The following is a 22634-nucleotide window of genomic DNA, read 5'->3' on the forward strand; positions in this document are numbered from 1 at the left end:
TGTTGCGTCCGGTTAGCCCGGTGACGACGGTGACATTTGAGCTGAGCTGGCACCAAGAAACCCAAAACTGTCGGTCATTGCGGCGTGATTATGGTCGATTAATCAATTAAAACGTTTATCAGCCGCTATTTTGATGTTTGTTGAATCATTTGAGTCACTGATCAGCGAAGAAATGCCCCAAATTTCTAGCGTCCAGGATCTCCAATGTGAGGATTTGCTGCTTTTCTTTAATATCTTTGTGTTCTGATCAGAGGAATCGCACCGCAAAGGGATATTAACAAGAAAAATATTGATATTTCAGATTTAGGCCTTGTGGATCTTTTGTTCATGAGTTCATCTTGTTTCCTTTTCTGTGCAGTGACGGTCACAGACTCTTTCTCCGCCTCCTGATGACAGAAGAAGAGACAAAAACCACTTTGATAACAAAGTGAAAGTAGGATTTGAATCTGTGGGAGCAGAAACGAGCCGATGAGCAACAAAAGATGAGGAGAGACCGTGTGAATAAAAGACTCTTAACCTTGATCCAACGTGGCTCTCCGGCTAATGGGTCCCTCAGAGAAACCAACGAGCGGGTGGCTTCATTAAAGCTTTATTGTTCCATACAGCGGCACGTACAGCCGTCCCCCTCCTGCACTCTGATGTTCATGCTGTTCACCAGTGAAGTGACAGGTGCAGCAGTAATGGCTGCTGCTGCTCCACCTGATCTGCAGAGTCCACTCCCGTTTCCTGATCTGAGCCACAAGCAGGCCATAGCATAGTCAGATGTCAACAGAGAGTGAACTGAATAAACCAGAGCTGACTCAAATCTGGGCCAGAACCTTCCCACCAGAATAGAAATGAACCGTGGCCCAGATTTGGGCCGGTTTGTTGCAGCTCGGGACGCTTTACCAACACAACATGTGACTATTTGACGTCCTGGGAATGAGACTCAACAATCAACTATCTTTGTGGTGCGTTCAGGAACAGCTGGGACAAATCCTACTCATTCCACCTTTAACCACAAATGGCAAACTGTAGATGCGAGTACATTTCAGAGCCAGTACTTTATTACTTTGAATCAGTACTTCTACTTTTACATGAATATCTGAACTTCTACTGGAGTAAAGAACGGGTGGACTCTCGCCGCCTCTGGTGTTGTTGGAGAGGAAAATGTACTTTACTTCATGAACGTTACGTTACAGAGAGGAGAGAGGTGGAGCACACGTTAGCTGCTAGCTCTCTGCTAACGTAGTGAAGTATTCTGGTTGCTCGGGGCGAATAAACGCAAACGATCCCGCAATCAAACGCTCAGGTAACACCAGACACGTCATTATATCATCTCTCTGCGTGTGAAGCAAAACACAAGAGGATCACAAACCAACACACGAGTTCAGTTTTCTGAAAAGTAATTCTTTTATTAATATTTTACAATCCTTTATTCATGGTTATGTCATTATTTACTTTTTCAGCGCCACTTTGCAAGTGTCATTATTCCATGCTGTCTCTGACGACAACAACAACAACAAATAAACAAAATAAACAAAGGAGAGGTTTGAAGAATGACAGTCTGTACAACACTTTTGTCAAGGGGCAGAGAGAGTTTCACATTTCAGCTCTCGGTTCGACCTCTCGTCCCTTCCTCTTGTCAAAAAAAACACAACAAAAAGGTAAACAAAAGGTTAAAAGCAGGACTGTCAGTCAGGTGAATACGTGTAGAGTTGTCTGTCAGTCTGTCTGTTTGGCTATAAAAACACCCCACACTCCTGAGGAAGAGTCCCGGATCTTTTAAGAGAACCGGGCTCCTCTGTTCTCCTCTGGGTTTTTAAAATGCTTTCCCCATCTCTGGAAAAAGAAGAAGAAAAAAAAATAATAATATACAAATCTACTACAATTAATCCAAACGAATACAAAATATAAAGATGGTCTCTCTTCCAGGAGCTGCTCCAAACATTGGAGGACAATATTAAAAAAGCCTTTAGTGAAATGGAAATGGCCACTGGCAGGTGAAGAGAGAGAGGAGGAGGAGGATGAGGGGGGGCTTCCTGAACGAAGGGGAGAACATTTTGGTACGAATTTTGTCGGGGAGGATTATTTAAGTCGTCGTTGTGCTGCGGCGAGTACGAGAGCTGCTGGCGGATACATTTCCTCATAAAATGATCTATCAAATACTTCCTGAGAAATAAAGGAAATATCTACCTGGCGTGAAGAGAGGAGCAAAGCAGGAGGAACGTAACAGAAAGACAAACGAGCTGCTGTGCTGCTGAGGGGAGAAGATAAAAAGCAGGACTTGTTGGTGGTGAGAACCGGGCAGTGTGTGTGTGTGTGTGTGTGTGTGTGTGTGTGTGTGTGTGTTTGTTGTGGGCCCAGTCGGCTCGTTCGAAACCCTTCGGTGTGTAAACACGGAGCAGAGAGCTGGAGGACAGAGGAGATGATGTGGGCAGCAGTGCTGGTGTTGCTCAGTTTGTGCTCTTCAGCACGGAGAGAGGAGGAGGGAGGGAGGAGGGAGGAGGGAGGGAGGCTGGTGGGAGACTAACACACTGTCCATCCAGCTGCTGGTAGCATCCAACACCCACGACGCTCACTGTGATCACTGCTGGAGATTTGAGTGTTAAACGATCAGCTCACCAAACAACATGTTCTGTTTTCACTCTGGTGTCTATTCACGCAGGTCTGAGACTCGTGAGGTCTTTACTGCCAACGACATCTTCAGATTTAAACTAAGACTAAGTCCACTGAGTTGTATTTATTTGAGTGTCAGTTTTTTGGGGAACTCTCAGCGGTAGAGCTGCAATGATTAGTTGATTAATCAATCGATAGAAAATTAGACACCATCAGTGTTGAGACTTGATTAATTGTCAACAATTGACGGTTCCAGCTTCTTAAATGTGAAGATCTTCTGCTTTTCTTTTCCTTTCATGATTTAAATGAAGAGTCTTTGGGTTCTGGACTGTTGGTCGGACCGGAGACACAACTTAAAGATGCCCCGTCGGCCATTTTAAACATTTATTTGATATTTGATAAACTAAACTCGAGGTTAGTTGATAATGAAATGAATGTCAGCTGTAAGCCTTGTGGAGGTAAATGGAGTTCAGCTCAGCTTTTATTGGGACTTAAGTCCTGTAGGTTATAAACATACAAATAAAACTCCATTCACCTCCATCGTCCTGGAGGCAGAAAATCTCAAATACTTCAAAACGTGGGGAAATAAACCAAAACTATGCGTACGAGTAGACACCACAAGAGGAGAAGTTTGTGTTTTTTTGTTGTAATTTTGGTGAACTGACCCTTTAAAGGAGACAAAGAACCACTGAGCCACTCTGGTTTTAAATTAAATCCTGAAGTATGTTCTGATCTTTCCCAGAGTGATGATCTCTTTCCAAAGCAAACTGTGATGTAACACTGCCCACCAGGTAAAGAAGACAGTTACTACCAACACCTCAGCGGCCGTGTTGTCACACTCCTCCACTGTGGCTCGATGGGAGGAGGCAGGGCAGGATATTTTTAGACTGGATTCACAAAACGAAGCAGCCACTTTTCACCACTTCACAAGAACACAACAACAGGACCTCTGAAAGACAGTTAAGTGCGAGAGAGAGAGAGAGAGAGCGAGGCCTGCGGTGCCACCTACGACCAGCATTTACCCACATCGGGCCGGTGGGGGTGTTTATCCTCCGCCCTGCTGAACAGACGGTTGGGTTACGGCAGTCGGGTCGGGTCCGGGCAGGTTTACTGGTCGAGCGTACATTATTTAGCTGCTGCTTCCTGGCAGAGGAGTTCAGATAAACCAGCCAACGGGGACGTCAGAGCTGAAGTTTCTCATGATCTTTTTTTACCTGAGTCTCGCACCAAACCTCATTCAGTTTTTGGACGATTTATTTATTTAGAGGTGAAGCTCTTAGCGACCCGTAACATAAAACATGTTTTCTGCTGCTGTGTAAACTGATTGAACTTAACGTTTGGCCAGCGTTGGCCTGTTTAGTTTAGTTTAGTTTACTTCATTACAGCTCGGCCAACATTGTCAATGTCATCTGTTCCAGCTTCTTAAACGTGAAGATTTGCTGCTTCTCTTCGTCATTTATGACAAAAGTAAATGAGTCTCTGGGTTTTGAAATGTGTTGGTCAGACAAAAGAAACAATTTGAAGACTAGTGAGTAAATTATTAGTGGATTTATTGTGATTAACTGATTGATCGTTTAAATTAACACGTCTCTGAAAGAGTTTGAACACTTTAACCTTTGAAGGGAGATTTATGAAGTTTAGCTCCAAATAAACTTTGATCCAAAATGTTCTGGTTTGTTAAACGAACACCCAGAACCTGATTGGTTCACATTACAGGTCGTTAAGTTCCTCACTGATCTCCGGTCAGTTCTCGTCACACGTTTCACGTCCTGATTCCTGCCCTGCCGCCTCATCGCGGCTCCAGAACACAAGTGTCGGAGATGCTGTCGTCCTGACGCAACACGGATGTTGTAGTTGTGGGCTGATGCTTTGACGCTCGCTACTTATTTAGTTTTTTCCTTAAGTGTGTCGAGAAAGGGGGACAGAGCCTGAACTGGAGGATTAACCAATTATCTTTGGTTGTTAAGGGGCTAATAAAAGCGAAAGTTTTTAAAGCCAACGTAACAGAAAAACACAGAGGGGGGAGAGCGCATGATAGTCTGCAGATAAGGTGGGATTTTTGTGTCTTAACTGTCAAAACAAAACAAAGCTTTTTAAAGAGTTCAAGAAAAGATGGAAATAAAATGCATGATGATGGAGGGAGGGGTGGAGAGGAGGAGGAGGAGGAGGAGGAGGAGTAATCACTGCTGGGGTGAGGATGACGAGGCGGGGTCGGAGGCTCGGAGGGAGGGAAGGTTTTCACGCCTTTGTAAATCCGCTCTCCCCCCTCCGGCCCGACATCTCCTTCCCCCAACGAGCTGCGATCGAATCCAGGAATGTCAGCAGGTGGACCGCCCGTCTTCATCCGTCTGCTCTCCGTCCGTCTGTCCCTCTCTCTTGGTCTTCGGCTGTCCGTTCGTTCGTCCGTCCGTCTGTCGTGTGTCGTTCTCAGTTCGCTGCAGGTCACTGGAGGTCTCGGTCTTCGAGGTACCGGTACTCAAACGTGAAGCCTTCCTTCTTCCGCTGGCCCCATTTTTCATAGTCGAAGTAAATGTATGTTCCCTGAAAAAAACAATTATTCAAAGACAAAGTCAGACAGACTGACAGGCGACCTTGCTGTCAGACAATTAAAGCTGCTGCAGGAAAATCTTTCAGAGCCGCTCCCAGCATGCTTTGTGTGAAAGGCAGGAACATTCACAGTCGATCGTGCGGCTTCAGTCGATCCACTTTAGGTTCAGACTGTCAGCCGCGTGGTTTTCAAAGCTTAAAGATGCGACACTCACCTGCTCAAACTCATCGGTGATGGTCTTGGGCTCTTCGTGCCTCTGAAACCACATCATGTACTTTGTGTGGAACCTCCATGACTGCTTCTTCAGGGCTTTGGCTGCCAGATACTGGGCCTTAGTGCCCTGCAGAGAGGGGGCGAGGAAGAGGAGGAGAGTGAGAAGATGAGATCCACAGAACAGAGTTACCTGTGTTATAATATGATGAGCTGAAGCCGTCTGTACCTCCAGGTAGTAAAAGATGAAGAAGAGCGTTTCTGTGGAGAGCCTCTGGTAAAACTCTACAGTGTCGGAGTGGGGCGGTGGCACCTGGTGGTGGAAAGGCAGGGTGGGGCACGGGTTCCTCATCAGGTACTGCCTGTAGTGTCCACACAGAGGAGGTGTGAGTGGTGACACACGGGACAATAAGACAAGACAAAAAGGTGCTGATAGCCTGAACTGATCGGCCAAATCAGTGACAATCAGGCTGATTTTTAAATATATATTAACCCGATTCTAAAAAAGTATGAAATATAAATAAAAACTGAATAATTTGTTCATCTAAAAACACTCGTGAACAATCTGTCAGCTGCACTGAAGTACCAGTGTCCTCCTGATGAGGCCACAGAGCAGATCTGCATGGAGACAGACAGAGAGGCACCTTCTGATGAACCTCTGTGTGGACTAATTAACCGATCCATTAGTGTGATCGACAGATTGACGGCTTCACCTCTCTGATGGTTGGAAAAATCTCTGCCCAGATGCCCTTTTTCCATCCAAACTCTGTATTTTTAGACCAGCGACAAACCCTCAGTGTCCTCTGTGTTTCCATCAGCAGTGTTAGTCAGGTCAGCGGCTCCCAAAAATACTCATGTCCCACAAACAGGCTCAAAGTATGACACCGACAACACTGCAAGTGAGTTATAGTGTCTGACTAACACACTCCACACGCACATACACAAACTCCCACTAATATGATTAAAATTATTTCATGAGGCTGTAGAATAACTGTGTGTGTGTGTGTTATAAAGACTTTCCTGTTGTGTGTTTGTTTCACTCGACTGCTGAGGTCACAATCGTGTTTTAAACACAGAAGGAGAAGAAATCCCAGCAGGCTTTCTGTGTGTGTGTGTGTGTGTGTGTGTGTGTGTGTCTCTCTCTCCTCCTCTGACTGTAAAACAACAGGTACTGAAGGACAAGAGGGTTTGAGTGTTTGGATTTAAATGTCAATTGTACCTGTGTGGGCAGACAGCGCTGTAGATACAGAAGCAGGATAATCTGTTCTCTAATTGTGCCTGGTGTGTGTGTGTGTGTGTGTGTGTGTGTGTGTGTGTGTGTGTGTGTGTGTGTGTATGCTACATTACTGCGTGCTGATAAAATGCCACTTCACTGCTCATATTAAATCACTGTGAGCTGCAGTTGATTACTCCTGCGGACATTTGATTGAAGTGAGATGAGGAAGAGAAGCGGCTGAATTCTGAGTTCTGCGTAATCTTTCGTTTTTTTCGAGGACGCCTGGTTTGATCGACGATTGAGGCTCTTTAGTCCCGTTTAATTTGAAAACTATATTCACGTGTGGACAAGTGAGATCGATCTTAACTGACACTGTTACCATCTGGAACAAAATGAAACCGGTCGCTGCAGTTTGTGTCTCTTTACGGCTCTCGGTAACAAAAAGAGGAGAGAAAAACAACAAACTGTTCAACTGAAGACAGAGTTTAAGATGTTAAAAGGTGTTTTTACAATCTGGGCATCCTGACATTCTTAAAAGCTGCGACTGGCCGACCAAAAAAAGTCCTAATCGTATAATTTAGTCTCTATTCAGAATATTATTATCAAGTGTCAGAGTAAATCTATTTTAAAGGGCTGCAGCAGTGAGTTAAAGCAGAAGAGGGAGATTGAAAATTAGCTGAAATTGTTGTGTGATCAAGTTTCACTTTAATTTCTGCTGTCATGGCGTTACTGCGCTGGCAAACATTATCCCCGCTCGGGTTAAACTGCAGCGTTTCATTAACTCGCAGTCATTCAGTGTTTTGATAATATTTCCTCTTTGTCTTGCCAACATTTTCTCCTCTGCTGCAGAAACTCCTGAGGCTCTTAAAAGTCCCCCTTCCTACTCCTAACAGATTGCTCTCTTCAGGGTCAAGATGCTTTGTGAATTACTTTTTTTTTTTAATTTAATTTAAAAAAAGGAATCGAGTTTTAATCTTAAGGAGAAAAAATAAATGTCATAATTCTCAGATACTTTTTTGAATTCTTACTCCAAAGATGCTTTTTGAATACCGCTCCAGATGTTCGCCAGTGTTCTGAAATGAATTATATTTTCATCAGACTCCACATTTTGTTTTCAAAATTCAACACAAACAAATCCAAAATAAAATCAAATAATGAGCCAGATCGTCCAACAGTAGCACAGACTAACATCTAAACATCACGGTTATTCTACTTCTCTTAAGTAAAGGCCGTACAAATGTATTATGGTGTGTGACGTGAAAATTAAAATGTGTACATCTCACTGCACCTGATCCTCTCGGAGTCGGACGGGTGGGGCATGTGCGTCCACGCCGCCTCCTCCATGGCCTGTTGGTAGAGCTGGTCTTTGGACAGGGGAACCGGCCCCAGCGGGCAGACCCCCAACGACGGGGGGATGCTGACCTCCGACAGCGAGGGCTGAGGTGCTGACGGAGGGCCTGAGGGGGCCGTAGTGCTGCTGGGGAAGATGTCTGGAGAGAGAGAGAGAGAGAGAGAGAGAGAGAGCGGAGACAACGGAGAGAGATGAGATGATGAGGATGTTGGGGAGTGATAAAGGATGTGCAGCAGCGGGAAGGGATCCAGAATTTGGAGTCAGAGAGACAAAGAGAGAGAAGTTGAGTCAGGGCTGATAATATCATCAGCAGTTTTTTTGTTCAGAGGAGGCTGAGAGTGGGAGGTGAGATGACATTTTGTTCCATTAAACTACAGCTTTTCTATTTCGGCTCTGTGGCAACCCTCTATCTCCTTTTATTAAGCTACATATGTGTGTGTGTCAGAGTGTGTATGTGTGTGTTACCTGGGGTGAGGTGCAGGGAGGGCACGTCTCCCTCCATCCCTGAGCTGAGTGCTGCTCGCTCGGCCATGGACTTCAGGCTGCTCAGAGGCTCCTGGGGCTGATGAGGACAGACAAGGAGACTCATGGGAAAACAGATTCTCGCGGACGTGTGCGCACGGTTATCGTACCTGCCCCTCCGGAGGAACTCGACTTCCCGCACCACTGATAATGTTGTCATGGAAATCACTTTTATTTGTTTGCTCCCGTCCCCTCCTGTGATATCAGGCAGCGGAGGGTGGATTCAGACCGGAGTGACAAGAAAGGAGACGTGGTGCAACATTTCAGGAGCGCTGACCTGATCGCCCAGCATCAGCGTCTGCATGGGAGCAGCAACACGTCTCCCCAGCAGGGTGGAGGTCGTTACAGCAGGAGATTAATGCCCCGTAGTCTAAAACAAAGTGTTCGACATCTGCAGACGGGCGTAAAAAGTTTAAGGTGTCTACAGTCTGCAAATGTTGACTGCAGAAGTAAGTTGGGCAAATTATCAACACCCAACAGGCAGCAACTAATGATTATTTTACTTTTCGGTTAATCTGTTAGTCACAATTTCCCCTGTCTTCAAAATTTTTATGTGCTCTTGGAAATGGTGACAACTGATTGTTGTTGTAGTCGATAATGAAAGTTTTGTAGTCTGAGGAGTTAAACGTGTGACCTCGGATGTTTCCTCACAGAGGTCGACTCAAGGTGACTGTCGCTGCAGAACAAACACGCTGTTCTGTCTGTTGTTGTTGTTTTCTCTTCAGTTTAGTCAGTCACTGTGATACAACTGCATAACAGAGACCATAATAATCCCCCGTTGGATTTCACTGTTGGCTGCATTAATTAAATCATAGTCGAAGCATAAACAGTTTTGAGTGTGTTTGCCTGCAAATTAACAGTCAGTGGAGATTTAGAATATTAAGTTCTCGTTATAAAAGAGATTAACTTGCAAACACGACAGTGTGTCGACCGAATCTCTAATTAAAAAGGTAGAAAATAAACTAGTATCATCACCTTGAGGTGGTGCGCCTGTCTGTATGAATAACTGGAACATTAGAGACTCACTTGAACAACGGAGAGAGTTTCTAATGTCACAATCGAGATGATGAGAATCTCTTTTTACGAGCGGGTCCAGATAACGTCTCCAGACACGGATCACATGTTCAGACCAGCTGTAAATATTCTCACCTTGATGACGTCGGAGGACTGTGAGTAGGACAGCGGGCCGTTCAGCAGGCTGCTGCCGCTCACCGTTTTAGCCTCGCTGTAGAAGGCCGGCGACGGGGAGCTGGACGACAAACTCAAAGAGCCCAGTAAACTGGGACCGGTGTCCTTACTGGGGACAGATCAAGACAACGAGGAGAACGGGTGAGGAAGGGGACAACAGAGGCAGAAATAAACCCAAACAAGGTGGGATAAAGTAAACTTCATGAGGAAAGGTGTTAATGTTAAAGTGATTTAAAGATACCGTGTCTTTGGTGCTTACCACATTTCATTTGCATACCAGTAAGCTTTATCCCAGTTAGCCCTAATGAAAAAACACTGTTTTATTTCTTTTCTATTTTGTCCAACTGATTTGATGCAACAGTCTCTGCGATGACGCAGAAACACAACAACATCCATTTATCCCAGAATTCAACATGATTGGTAACCCACTCCATCGTACTCACGGCTGATTGGCTGTGGAGGTCAAAGACGAGGATTGGCTGCTTTGTGATTGGCTGGCACTGTTGAGGGCGGAGTCTGCTGTGCTGTCTGCTACCACAGCACTGTAACCTGTGATGTCAAAAGGACGAACAGAGGAACCAAAAATAAGCTTCAACAAATTTCAAAGAAAAATGAAATAGTGATGAGTGATTATTGAATTAGTATAAAAATTTACCAAATTAAATGTGTCGCATTATATTTTGGGGCCAAAAATATTCACAAAAAAGCAAAATAACAAAATAAAATAAACTCAGAGATGTCACAGAATAAACAAGCAAGTGAAACACTAAAATATCCCCAGATATTGTGAGTAGTATTAAATGATAACTACAAACTTCTCACTAAATGTTATGAAATCTAAAAACTAAAATAATGCATTTGATATTTTTTGAGGTTATATCCAGTAAATACAACTGACAAACAGTAGGTGGCGCTATGCAGGAGGGAAAAGTCTATAAAAGTGTTATTAGATCATTAGAGATCTCGACTAACTGCAAACACCGTCACAACTCTCCTCTTACCCTCATGTTTGGTTTGCCATCGGATCAGATACTCACTAGTGCTACCATTCTGCTTCTGCTGGCTGGGTGGCCTGATGGAGAGTGACGAGTTTCCTCCCACCACTCCGCTCCCTGCTGATCCCGAGCTGCCTCCGTTGCTCCCGATGACTCCCACTCCACTACCCGGCGCTAAACCTCCCACTGGGCTCAGTGACACCAGAGAAGACCCCTGCATCCCCGACTGACCGGAACTCAGACCCAGAATACCCGAGCCGATGCTGGTCACCACCGGCACCGAGCCCAGCAGACCTCCCGTCGAGGACGTCGGCCCGCCGACTGTGATGCTCCCGCTGCCGATGGAGCCCAGCGCGCTGTTGGTCGTCGTGGTGATGACGCCGCCCAGAGAGCCTGGCAAGCCGGAGCCGACCGCGCCCGAGGCGGCTGCCTGAGCGTAGGGTGCCGGGGTGGAGCTGGAGAGGAGGCTCGCCATGCTGCTCAGGGACGCCGGCATCCCTGACAGACCCAGGCTCCCTGACATCGGGCTGGTGGTGATGGAGCCGCCTTTCCCCAGCGAGAGGCCCAGGCTGAGGCCGAGACTGTTGGAGGTGGGCGTGGGCACCGACAGGACCTGGGACTGACTGACTGAAGTGAAGAGCCCCTGTGTGCTGACGTTGGGGGGTGAAGAGGTGGAGGAGGCCGGGTGGCTGTTGCTGGAGGTGATGGGGTTGGAGTTGGGAGCGGAGGAGGCGGAGCTAACTAAGTTTTTGGCCTGCTGCTGCTGTGCTGACGGGTGCGGCGGCTGCTGGGTGGCGTTGCTGTAGCTGCCAGCGGAAGTGTTGGAGAGGAGACCCCCCGAGCTGCCGAGATGACTGTTGCCCCCAGAGCTGCTGCCTCCCCCCACGGCGATGGTCGCCATAGAGACCAGTGAGGATGAGGTCAGTCCCGAGACGGAGGAAGAAGAAGAAGAGGAGGAAGAGGAGGAGGAGGAGGAAGAGGAGGAGGAGGAGGAAGAAGATAACGAGGAAGAGGGGTTTCCGTTCTTCACAGGTGACTGAAAAAAGAAGAGAGAGAAGACATTAACGTGTTTGCCAGCAGATGTTTGTTGGAAGTGATGGTCAGACTGTTTAACTGAAAACCTGTTTCAGTCACACTTTGGAAAACAGCCAGAACACTGTTCTCTACATTAAACACTAGATTAACATACAGCACGTTAAACTGTGTCAGTAACGTGTGAAACCGTCGTCTCTGGAATAACTTGAGCCTCAACCTGCAAAAAGCCACCAGGATAAAAATCAAGCTGTTGTTGTAGAAGAGCTCTTCTTTAAAAAGAAGAATCTTAAATGTAAACAGCTGTCAGGGCATGAACATGTGTAACATTAGCATCGCTGTGAGTGCTGAAATTTGTTTAAACTCAAAATCGTTTTGAATCGTGGATTTGGAGAATTGTGACATCGAGAAAAGCAACACAATCTTGACTTAGAAGGTCGAACCAGCAAATGATGTTTGACTTGTTTGATAATTGTTATGTTAGGTCAGTTATGAAAAACAGAAGCAGCATGCTTGACTAATCTGCCTGTTGACTCATCACTTTATTACAGAAGTCATCGTAGCTTTTTGGGTTGCAGACATGATGTTGAAACCATCAGTAACGTTCAGTGTCTTCAGTCTCACCTGACTAACTTCACTGTCTGTTGAACGTCCCCTCTTCTTGTCGTCTTCTGAGTTCTCCTGAAAAACACAAAGAACGACATCAGGCCACAGAAAAAAAACACAAAGTTACTGGTCAACAGGCTTAAAAGCTGCACCAGGAGACTTGCGGATGTAAAAAGTCAAACTCAGTTCTTTGAACGAGATTATCTGGGACTTGGCTGTAACTTTTTTGCCGGTATGAGAAGGCTGTCGTCGCTCTGACCGACTCTGTGAAACCGTTTCCAGAAACTTTCCTCGGATAATTAAAAGTTAAACATTCCCGTCCTTTACATCCCCTTTCGCGCTCGAGTATCACTTCGTGTCGGCAGCATTTAACAGAACCACGCCTTCTATTCACACATGAGACCTATAATAACTACCCTCACTACAAACTGCACGTGGGCGGAGAGGAAGAACAGACGATATAATGACAACAGTGCCGAACAATGAGAGCAGATGGCAGGGCACTACAATAGCAGATACAAAGGCAATTATCTCACATTTAGATTTGAGATATTGACCTGGAGCGAATGCAACAAAAGACTTAATTTTAATGAATTATAAACACGACATCGTTACCACCATTACTGACAAAATCAAAGGTTGACGCGGAGATAATAATCTGACGGATTATCTCTTTATTCATTTGTAATTTTTTAAACAATTTCTACTTTTCAGATCAAAGAGTGAAGAACAAAAGGAGCCGACAGCGATGTGATGAACCGATGAGCAACCAGTGTTACCGTCACAAGAAAAACCTTATTTAGACTTTCATATGTTTTGGAAATGTTACGACCACTTTCTGAATAGCGTGAACAAGAAAAGGTGTAACGTAGTTTTTGGGTTTATTTTCTTTTCTTTACCGTAGTGCAAGTGGCAGGCGAGGGGGGGATGGGTGAAGATGAGGTGGTGGAGGTGGGTGTGCTGCTGGAGTGCTGGAAGATCTCGTCCTCCAAGTGCGAGTGTCCCGGTGGGGAGGTGGCGACCAGCGTCTGAGCTGCAGGAGAGCAGAGACACGGAGGGAGGAGAGTTTAGAGACAGTGAGAAGAGAAACAGCGTTAACATGATCGCTTCAGTATCAACTACAAGGTCACTTCTCTATAAAGTTCGGGAGAAACCAACACTGGCAGATTCAGTCATGGCCGTGATAGTCAAGGTCCTGTCAAGCCCGTGTTCAGACAATGGACTGAGCTAGAAGTTTATTTATGTGAAGGAGGCGTTCTGGACTTGATTTAGTATCTAACAAAGTATGTGTAGAGGTCACAGGCGCCGGTAGATCAACATGTAACTACAGTCTCCTGACCAGCAGTTAGCTCTTCATCTGCATCTGCAACTTAAACCTACAGTAAACAAGGTACAACAAAGGTTTATTTGTGGTTTTTTTAAATAGTGATAAAAAAATGAAATTAAGGTTTAGTCCTCTAGTCCTGCTACATCTATTCGGAGTGTTGAGGATGAGTTCAGGAGCAATAAGACACAATAAAACCCAGAACTTAAGATGTGAACAAGATGAACATTTTAAAAATAACACACACTTAAAATGTTTTCTCACAGAGGTGGTTTGGTTTGGGAGTATATTTTCAGCAGCACAGACCACAGCACCACTACAGACAGCAGTGAGCCTCTGTCATCCTCCTGCTGTTCAGCGACTACGTACATATCACTTAGATCATGAAGGTGACACTACGCTGCAGAGTATCTGGGTTACGATATAGACCATATAGGCCATAGACTGATCAATGAGTCAAACAGGATAGACTAACATATTCAACTGAACAAGCCCTCTGGCCCTGCACTCTCTCTGCAGTGTGAGCGATGTGTTCTGGTCCGTTTGTTTGAGTGGCACCCCTCCTCATATGGCCTACAGATCGTGTGGTATGGAGAACATTGTCTGTACTTATTTTGCTTGTGAATTGTGATGTTTTCTCCACATCAGGAGCCACAAAACAAGCCTCTCTACTCCACCTGCACATCTATTGTTAATCTGTTCCTTTCTGAATGTATCTACGTTTCTTTCTGACACGTTTCTTCTTTGTGCAAATAAAACAAACAAAGCGAACTGTGTCTGAATAAACTTCAGCTCCGTCTCCACTCACGGATGTCTTCCAGGTCCAGGTCGTCATACAGAAACTCGTTCTCCTCGAAGTCTGGATCCTGCGACGAGTCGAGATAATACTCCACATCGTCCTTTACAAAGACAGAACACATAGAAGAGATCAGGGGCAAAACATATTTATATGTGACACCACAGAGAAGCAAATAAATACTTCATACGTCAGGCTCGTGTCAATAGAAATATTATACATGACCTTCTCAGTAACTGTGTTAAAAACACTTTTTTCATGAAGACATGAGCGAACCTTGATCTTCCTGATGGAGTCCACCTGCACTGAGTCGTTGTCCAGCATCCTCAGTATGGTCTCCAGCATCCGGATGTGGTGTCGGTGCTTCTCGATAAACTTCTTCAGCTCCTCAATGCGGTCCTGTTTCTGCACAAAAAGAAATAGACAAGGTGGGGAGAAGGCAGGAAAAGAAAACCGATTAGTCGAGAGACCTCGAATATTAGAACCGACACCTCTTCCTCCCTCAGTTTTCTTTATTCCTTTCATTCTCAGTTTGGTTAAGAGAGAGTTTTAATGTCTTTACATTGAATCAGATGCTTAATATACATTTTAATTTGTAATATTTGGTATAAAATGTTCATATTTAAAAAAATCTTGGGCTATACGCCACCTTATTCTAATGCAAAACAAACATTTTAATCTATAATTGATTGCATTATCAAGGACAAACATGTTAAAACAAGCGGAAGGAAAAAGCATGTTAAAACTTTAAAGTGAAACATGCAGAAAGGAGGAAACGGTGAAAGGAGCGGCAGCATGAGGGCAGGAGACGCCGCTACATGTGCACTTTATGGCTTCATGCATCATACAGCACAGGCACAGCACCACTTCTGACTTCAATATTTAATTCTTCTCCTCCACAGTTAATTCATGCATGTTCTCAAGCACTTACATGTCATGTATTTTGCATATTGTTTTGTTTTTCGTTTGTGCTTTTTTCTTTCTGTATTTCGGGTCCAAACGGCGTTGGTCCAGGGGGTACTGGGACAAACCTGAACACATGTGGACGTCTCTTGTGACTAAGACCTTGACAGCAGAATCAGAGCGCACATGCAACTCTGTGGCTCACAGGCTGACCTGATGCGATTGTAAAACACATTATGGCTGTTAAAACACACAGGCAGAACACTTTAGATGTATGCTGCCCGGCTGCTGCTGCGCTGCATTAGTGGAGGCAGCAGAGTGGAACTTATTAATGTGTTTCATCACAATACATATTAATGCTGCACCGGCACATGGCAGGAACATGAGGACGCCTCTGTGCCGAGTGCATCGGGCCGCAAAGACTAACCTTGACCTCTTAATGTGACCACGTGTCTTAAATTAAGTACCGAGGCAAACATGGAGCTGGATAACTTGTCTCAAACAGTCTAAAATGCCCTTTAAGGGATTTATTTGGATCTGTTTAACACCTGGCACTGGAGGCCAAAAACAAAAAAAAAGCTTTTCGCAAACTAACTTGAGCTCCAGAGATTTATTTCTTATTGGTTTAGGACTTGTGATCATGGTTACAGCAAGTTACAGCTTTTCATCCAGGCTGAGCCGATGAGCCGTTTATCCACCGACTCCAACTGTGTAAAATCAAACACATCAGAAACTGAGAAAAAAGTATAAGAAGCTCTTTGAGAACCAAAACACCTCTGAGGGCAGCGGGAGCCCAGAAACTCATGAAGCTCATCTAAAATCTGCTCCACTCTAAACACTGATTGACTAAAATCATAAATCTGCTCAAAATCATTATGAAACACTTTTCAAGGAAGAGTTTCCGTCTGTATTTACTTCAAATTTGGCCTATTTTTTCCCCTTATGGTCTGAATGTCAACTGCATGTGTGTCATAACGTGTAGCTTTGTGTTAATAATACGTCCCTGCATTAGCATTAGCAGTACAGTCTGTATTTGATTCTGTATATTCAAGTACAGGCAGAGGACGCTGCATCAGAGTCAAAGTATCAGCCACAGGGCGATAATCGATCTTTCCCCATCAGAAATGTGAAGAGCTTCACATTGATCAAGATTCACAATTAAAATTTCAGACTATTCAATGACTTTGAAGTACTAAAATGTATAAAACAGTATTGAAGACATCTTTGGACTCTTTACTGACCTGCAGACACCCGGGGTCGATCAGCTGTGCAGCTCGATAGAAAGAAAAACTCCCCTTTTCATCCCTGAATTCAGATTTGTTCAAGTTCATCTTCCCTGCTGCATTTTCATACTCAACAATCAGGATCGAGTTTAGTTTAAGGCAGAACAATGTTTTCACAATTTTCATTTTTTACTGATTTTTTCCCCCAAGATTTGTTTGTCTTGTCACATTTTACCTTTATCAAAGAGTCTGTGATGTGGATATTGCACTCGGCCATATTGCATATTGTGGAGCTCTCGTTTGGTTTGTTTCAATCCAAAAGGTAGCACTCATTTTAATACTATCGCCCCAGGATATTACTCTTCCTGCTGTTTTTTGCCCTTGGCGGTGGTCGTTTTGGCGCCCGTGTGAAACCGGAGATCAGAAAGTCGTATCAGCACTTCGACGCTAAATTTCTTTGATGATGTCCACAGAGAAACGCCGTCCTACGCTTTTGGCCGGCGAAGCTAATGGCACAAGCATTAGACAAAAATAAACCCCTCTGGGTCTCATTTATAAAAAGGTCCTTAGAACAAATACAAGCCAGTTACAGAGAAAATGGTCTTAATGCCAAGAAGAGCTGGCTGCAAATATTTCCTGTGACATAACAAAAGAGTCATTTTCTTGAGAACGCTGGTATGAAGGGCGTACCTACGCTGGACCTGCTCGTTCTCATGGTCTTTGAAATAAACTGTCAAGTTGCCAAGGATAAAGTCAAAGAGTTGGTTTTTATTTATAAAGGAGTCCCCTGGAGAGGACTTTAAAGGACAAGTGAGTGAGAGAGAAAGTGAAAGAAGTGGTCAGCAAGGTTATCCTCGTCAGGGCAGATGCAGAAGATAAATGGAGGACACACTATCTGACCTCTCCGACAGAGAGGAGCGAGCGAGATAACAGAGGAGAGCTGTGAGGCTGACGGCCGGCTGACCGACCGACCTGCGTCAGATACAAACAGGGACAAAGAAGCAGCCGGTGGAGAGCAGACAGAGAGCAGAGCAGCAGAGAGTGAGCGGATCAGAGAGGAGAACACACTGACCTCCTTGTCTCCTTTCTTTTTCCTGGTCTGGACTGAAAGAGACTCCACTTCGCTCTCGAACTGGTCCACCTGCATGTTCAACGTGTCTATCGTGTTCTGGAGGAACGACAGGAAGAAAAGTGGAGTTCATATCAAAAGTCATTCAGCTGCTTTCAGGCCTCGTCCCAGAAATAATTGTACTAACGATGTTATTGTCATTTTATCACGATAATGTAACAGTATAATGAAGTAGGTAAACCCTTTGCAAAGGGCAATGATCTTTTATTCAATCCAATACTGAGGTCAGCAAAAGTAATTGATGTGCATATATCAATAAGTGTGGCTACAGACATCGCTTCATTTCACTCTGCCAGAGCAGCACGATAAGAAAAGGCCACATTTAAGCTGGATGAAGATAACTAGGAGGATAAGACCCAACTCTCCCTTCACGGTATGTTTTTTCTCAGTGTGTCACCGACGTCTCAATTAAAGAAATCTCTTTGTGGAGACCGAACACAGCTGTGATGTTTCAGTGTTAAGTGGCTGCTGGTTAATGAGGTTTTCAGTCTTTTGTTTTCCTGAAAGTTGAGACCGTTTGGTCTTAATTTTGGTTTTTGTTCCTCCTTTTACTCACTTTCAGTTCCACGTTTAGTTAGACATGTTTTAAAAACACGTCCATTCTGACTCAGATCACTTTCTCTGCAGCAGGTTTCCAATTTGCATTGAGAGAATACCGTGCTGTACGCCTGTTGCTCTGTTTACCTGTGTCGCGCTGCATATAACGACGGGTGATAATTAACCAAAATGAGGCTTGAACCGGAGTTTACAATCCTACGTGTTTGCACAATCTGAGTGAAGCTAAAAGTAGAAAACACATTCGTAGAAAAACACACAGGAGCGAACAGGGAGCAGTAATGTTTAGTGTTTTCTGAATGGCACTTAAGAGAAAACGTTTAAGGGTTTAGAAAGCACAAACATGTTTTTATTTTTTATAATTAGTTTAAAAAAAAAAAAGGAGCAGAGAGACGACATCAACCTACAACGTCTGTGTTTGTTGTTTTTAAATGTTCTCTATAAATAAACTGGCTAAAATGGAAAAATGTTGCTGTTCCACGTACGAAACACCAGGTCATGAGAAGGAAGCTCACCGTTAGCCACGTGCCGACCTCCTCCTTCTCTTTCTGGGCCGGGTCCACCTTCTGGGCCAGACCCAACCCTTCTTTTGAGTACGCTTTCGTCTTGGTTTCTCTTTCCACGATTTTGAACCGCTCCATTTGCTGCAAGCAGAAACACACACAGACAAAAAGACAAACAAACGTGTGAATAAAAAGGGTTCTACAGGGTTCATACACCTTTGTGATTTTCAAATTCAAGCAATTTCCAGGCATTTTCAAGGTACTTTTTAAAGCTTTTCCTGCAAATAACATCTGTTGTAAATTACATATTTATGTCAATACATATACTCATTTCATCGCATTAAATTTAGTTACAATTTCAAGCAGTTTTTATGCTCTTTATCCAAAATCCAAGCACTTTTCAAACCTTGAAAGCACCAAATTAAAGCATTTTCAAGCATTTCCAGCACCTGTATGAACGCTCATACTACGAGCAGAAAAACCTTCTGACTACAGTAATCGCAGATCTGCTGTTGCCCGGCCCGTCGATCAGTGAATCTCTAGTTTTTAAATAGTTTTAACGGTGATGCAGTTGTAAAACAGGAGGACTCGGCAATAATACATGGAAGTCTTGCACTTGAGGAGTCATCTGAGTCCACTCTGAAGTGAAGTGGCTGAAGGTTGCAGTGATTTCAACACCAAACCTCTATTCAGACACGTTCAAGGCCTTAAAGACCTTGAAGACGTGGCTCTCATTTTACAAGCCTGCTTCATCTCGGTCACATCCTGTATCTCTGCGTTAACATCCAACAGATTTCCCTTCTTCTGCTTTTTTTTTTTTTTCATGATTCCAACAAACCCCGGCCGCTTCCTGCAGGACTTTTGTGACCGAACGTATAATTTCAGGTCAACCGACAAAACCACAGGAAGTCCTGAAGAGCAGCTCTGGGATAAAAACCAGCTCGTCGAGATCAGAGGGAGCTGGCGAGTTGCTCTCGTCCCTCATTGTGCGGGCAGGTGGCTCACATTCAGTCCATCTCAATAGCCCTCATCAAAGACTCGTGTGGCTCAGCGGCCTGGCAGGCGGAGTAGTTACGCTAGAGAACAGGTGTTAAATAACGGACCAGCTCCCATGTTTCCCAGCTCTCTATGAAGAATGCCGTAATGAGCGTCTCCTGGGTGCAGCTCCTAATATAAAGGACTAATCTGAAGAATTATTTTGCCGTTTATGTTCCACAATGGGATTTTTTGTTCAGTTCTTCTTTTCAGGGCTCCCACACATGCTTAAACATCAAATCAAGGACTTTTAGAAGACTTTGCAGCCCAATTCCTTCAAATTCAAGGACCCAACACGGCGTAGCTTTGACATAGATCAAAGTAAAGTGCTGTTACAATGCTGAGAATTTTTATAATGAGATCTAGAAGGCTCTAAACTCAAACTTAAATAAATCCAAAAATGATTGGTCAAAATAATGAATTAAATGCAGACTTCCGAGACACTTTTCCACAGTTGATGATAAAGTTAATTACTAAAAATATCCACTTACATAGAGGATTATTGGTGCATTTCAATACTACATATGCATGCAGACATTTTTCTCTTTATCGTGCAATGTTGTAATTATTTTACTGTTCAAGCCGTTATTACTAGGGTTGTAAATAATTAATCATTAATTCCTTAAGAATTTAATCGATTAAAAATATATTAACTGACAATCAGAGATGGACACAAATGTTTAAAAAGTATCTTGTAACAGATAGTTGCTTTTCAAATATATATATTTTTAAAAATACTATTATGAGAAAATGTATTTAATTACAATTCTATACAAACTGATATTATTACATTTTAGCCATTTAATATCCTCAGTATTTTCTGTGATTTAGTTTATTATTCAACTAACTTTGTCTGTTATCTGTTCTTTTAACTCTTAATGCAGCCTGCCCTGATTTTGCATTAAGGAAGCCGACTATCCATCAATTAAATGACTTTAAATTTGCATCACTACTTGCTACTCTGCATGTAAGAAACAAATGCAGTTTTAGATTTAGACGCTGCAAAAACCTTTATAATGCAGACTAGTGATTGTTGTTTTAAAAGGTCAAGACTGAACTCTAAAAGTTCTGCAAACTAAGAGGGTAAATCACTCAAATTCACACACATGACAGTTATAAGACCAGGGTTTTTTTCTATTTTAGAGACTTTTCAAGACTTTCCAGAGCTCAAAACAAAGACAATCCTCCAGAGTCCACATGTGTCCTGCAGGGAGTGCTCTAATGAAAAGCATGAGTTCTACCTCTCCTCTGCTCAGTTCCTACTCACCGTTTCTATAAGTTTGCGGTTCTCTACTAGCTGCCTTTTGTCTTTGATCTCGTTGGATGCCACCCACGTCTTGATCTGGTCTCGAAGACGCTGAGGGACCAGAAGAAGAAGAAGGAGAAGAAGAAGAAGAGGGAGAGAAAGAGAGCGGGGGAGGGAGAGAGAGAGAGAGATCGGGAGATACATGAGTGAATACGTGCAGAGACTCCTCTTCAGCTGTCATGGATGGTGATCGTGGAGTCTGCACGAAGCAAACAGGCTTGGCTTGGAGTTTGGTCCTCATGGTAACACAGAGAGGAAGCACACGCTGCCTCTGGCTGACCGTGACGATATTTAATACACACACACACACACACACACACACACACACACACACACACACACACACACACACACCTCTATGTGTGGTCAGGTTAAACAATTTCAAATCAGCAAACATCACTTTCCTTTCATCCAATTTCAGAGCCCAGATTGAAAAGACGTCAGACCTCTGCATGTCATCTCTTGCTGCTTCTGTTTAACTTGCTGATTGGCTGGAAATTAGACCTCATTTACTCCTGGCGTCTGCACAATTATATAATCGCTCTCCCTACTGTTGTTCGATTAAACACGGACCTATTGAGCAGGTTTAAGGATCCGTTGTGTTCGTGATGTTTCTCATTAACAACACGGAGGTTGTAGACCTGCTGGAGTCTCAGCTGAGGAGCCTCTGAGTCTCATCAGGTTTCACAGGACGTGTGAAAATAAAAATAAAACAATAATGTATCAAGGCTCATATTTTCATTTATAGATAAATATTTGTGGCGGTGTTCGGTTGTTTCCCCAGCAGCCTCATTTATTAAAAGTGCTGAACCGGTGCGTTAAAAGAAAAACAGCAGGTTTACAAACTCACTACGAGACGCCGAAGAGCACATCTGCTCTTGTTACTTATTTTGTTTGAGGGAAGCCCTGAGAGGATTTAAGCCTCATCAACTCTTCAATGGGAAAACATCACTTGCAGGAGGCTTTGGATCTGATGTGAACCGTCTCTCTGTATTTACCTGTAGCTTTTTAATTTCTTTCTTGAGGTCTGCTTCATATTTCTCCTTCTGGTTTGCGTTGGCTGCGTTGTGAAGCTGCGGAGGAAAACAAAAACCACAGAGGCTCAAACACGTCTGGATGAAAACAATACAGAGCATGCTCTCGCTTTGGAAAAGAAGAGCTCAAAATTCAACATATATAAAATTGTACATGATGATTGATAATGCAGTCTGAGAAAAGTTTTACCAGTCTGTCAAACTTGTTTTGTTCATTTTGGGACAACCCAATTAATCTCTGGGTGGAAATGATGTTTTTTGTAGAAGCAAAGTAAAACGAGTAAGTGGGGGGAAAAAGAAACACACAAGACAAAATTGATTAGAAAATAAGCATAAAGACAAGTAGAGTAATACAAATAGAACTTGGAGATTTATGGGGTTTAAACAAGCCACTGGAAAGACAAATAGACTTGTAGTGAGAAAACTATACGATATGTAGAAGATGTAATGAAGGAAAAAAGGGCAACTGGGATCTTTAGCAGCTAAATCCTGATGATATTCTGCCTCTTTATCAGCACAACAGACAATCTGTGCTGCTGTTAGCTCAGGGCCTGTTGTAA

General features: G+C 43.8%; 1 protein-coding gene across 7 annotated transcripts in view; it reads right to left on the minus strand.

The window, feature by feature from the left end:
• Positions 1-1368: 1368 nt before the first annotated feature.
• LOC311273102 (CCR4-NOT transcription complex subunit 3-like) overlaps positions 1369-22634 on the minus strand; it is a 29341-nt gene continuing 8075 nt past the window's right edge. The window contains exons 4-22 of one of the 7 annotated variants that reach the window (XM_084379979.1): positions 22265-22312; positions 22039-22113; positions 21002-21091; positions 18712-18840; positions 17585-17680; positions 14663-14791; positions 14399-14489; positions 13166-13299; positions 12285-12341; positions 10671-11664; positions 10077-10182; positions 9893-9934; positions 9595-9742; positions 8389-8485; positions 7861-8062; positions 7601-7645; positions 5586-5718; positions 5361-5486; positions 1369-5139 (exon numbers count right to left, since the gene is read on the minus strand). In XM_084379979.1, the coding sequence (XP_084236105.1) occupies positions 5041-5139; positions 5361-5486; positions 5586-5718; positions 7601-7645; positions 7861-8062; positions 8389-8485; positions 9595-9742; positions 9893-9934; positions 10077-10182; positions 10671-11664; positions 12285-12341; positions 13166-13299; positions 14399-14489; positions 14663-14791; positions 17585-17680; positions 18712-18840; positions 21002-21091; positions 22039-22113; positions 22265-22312 (2841 nt within the window). In that variant the 3' untranslated portion in view covers positions 1369-5040. Of the gene's footprint in view, positions 5140-5360; positions 5487-5585; positions 5719-7600; positions 7646-7848; positions 8063-8388; positions 8486-9594; positions 9743-9892; positions 9935-10076; positions 10183-10670; positions 11665-12284; positions 12342-13165; positions 13300-14398; positions 14490-14662; positions 14792-17584; positions 17681-18711; positions 18841-21001; positions 21092-22038; positions 22114-22264; positions 22313-22634 lie in introns of all 7 variants that reach the window. The other 6 variants (XM_084379980.1, XM_084379983.1, XM_084379982.1 and 3 more) reach the window with 6 other exon arrangements.

The sequence above is a fragment of the Pagrus pagrus genome, assembly GCF_965226575.1.
Source record: "Pagrus pagrus genome assembly, chromosome: 17".
In the NCBI taxonomy this organism is placed as follows: domain Eukaryota; kingdom Metazoa; phylum Chordata; class Actinopteri; order Spariformes; family Sparidae; genus Pagrus; species Pagrus pagrus.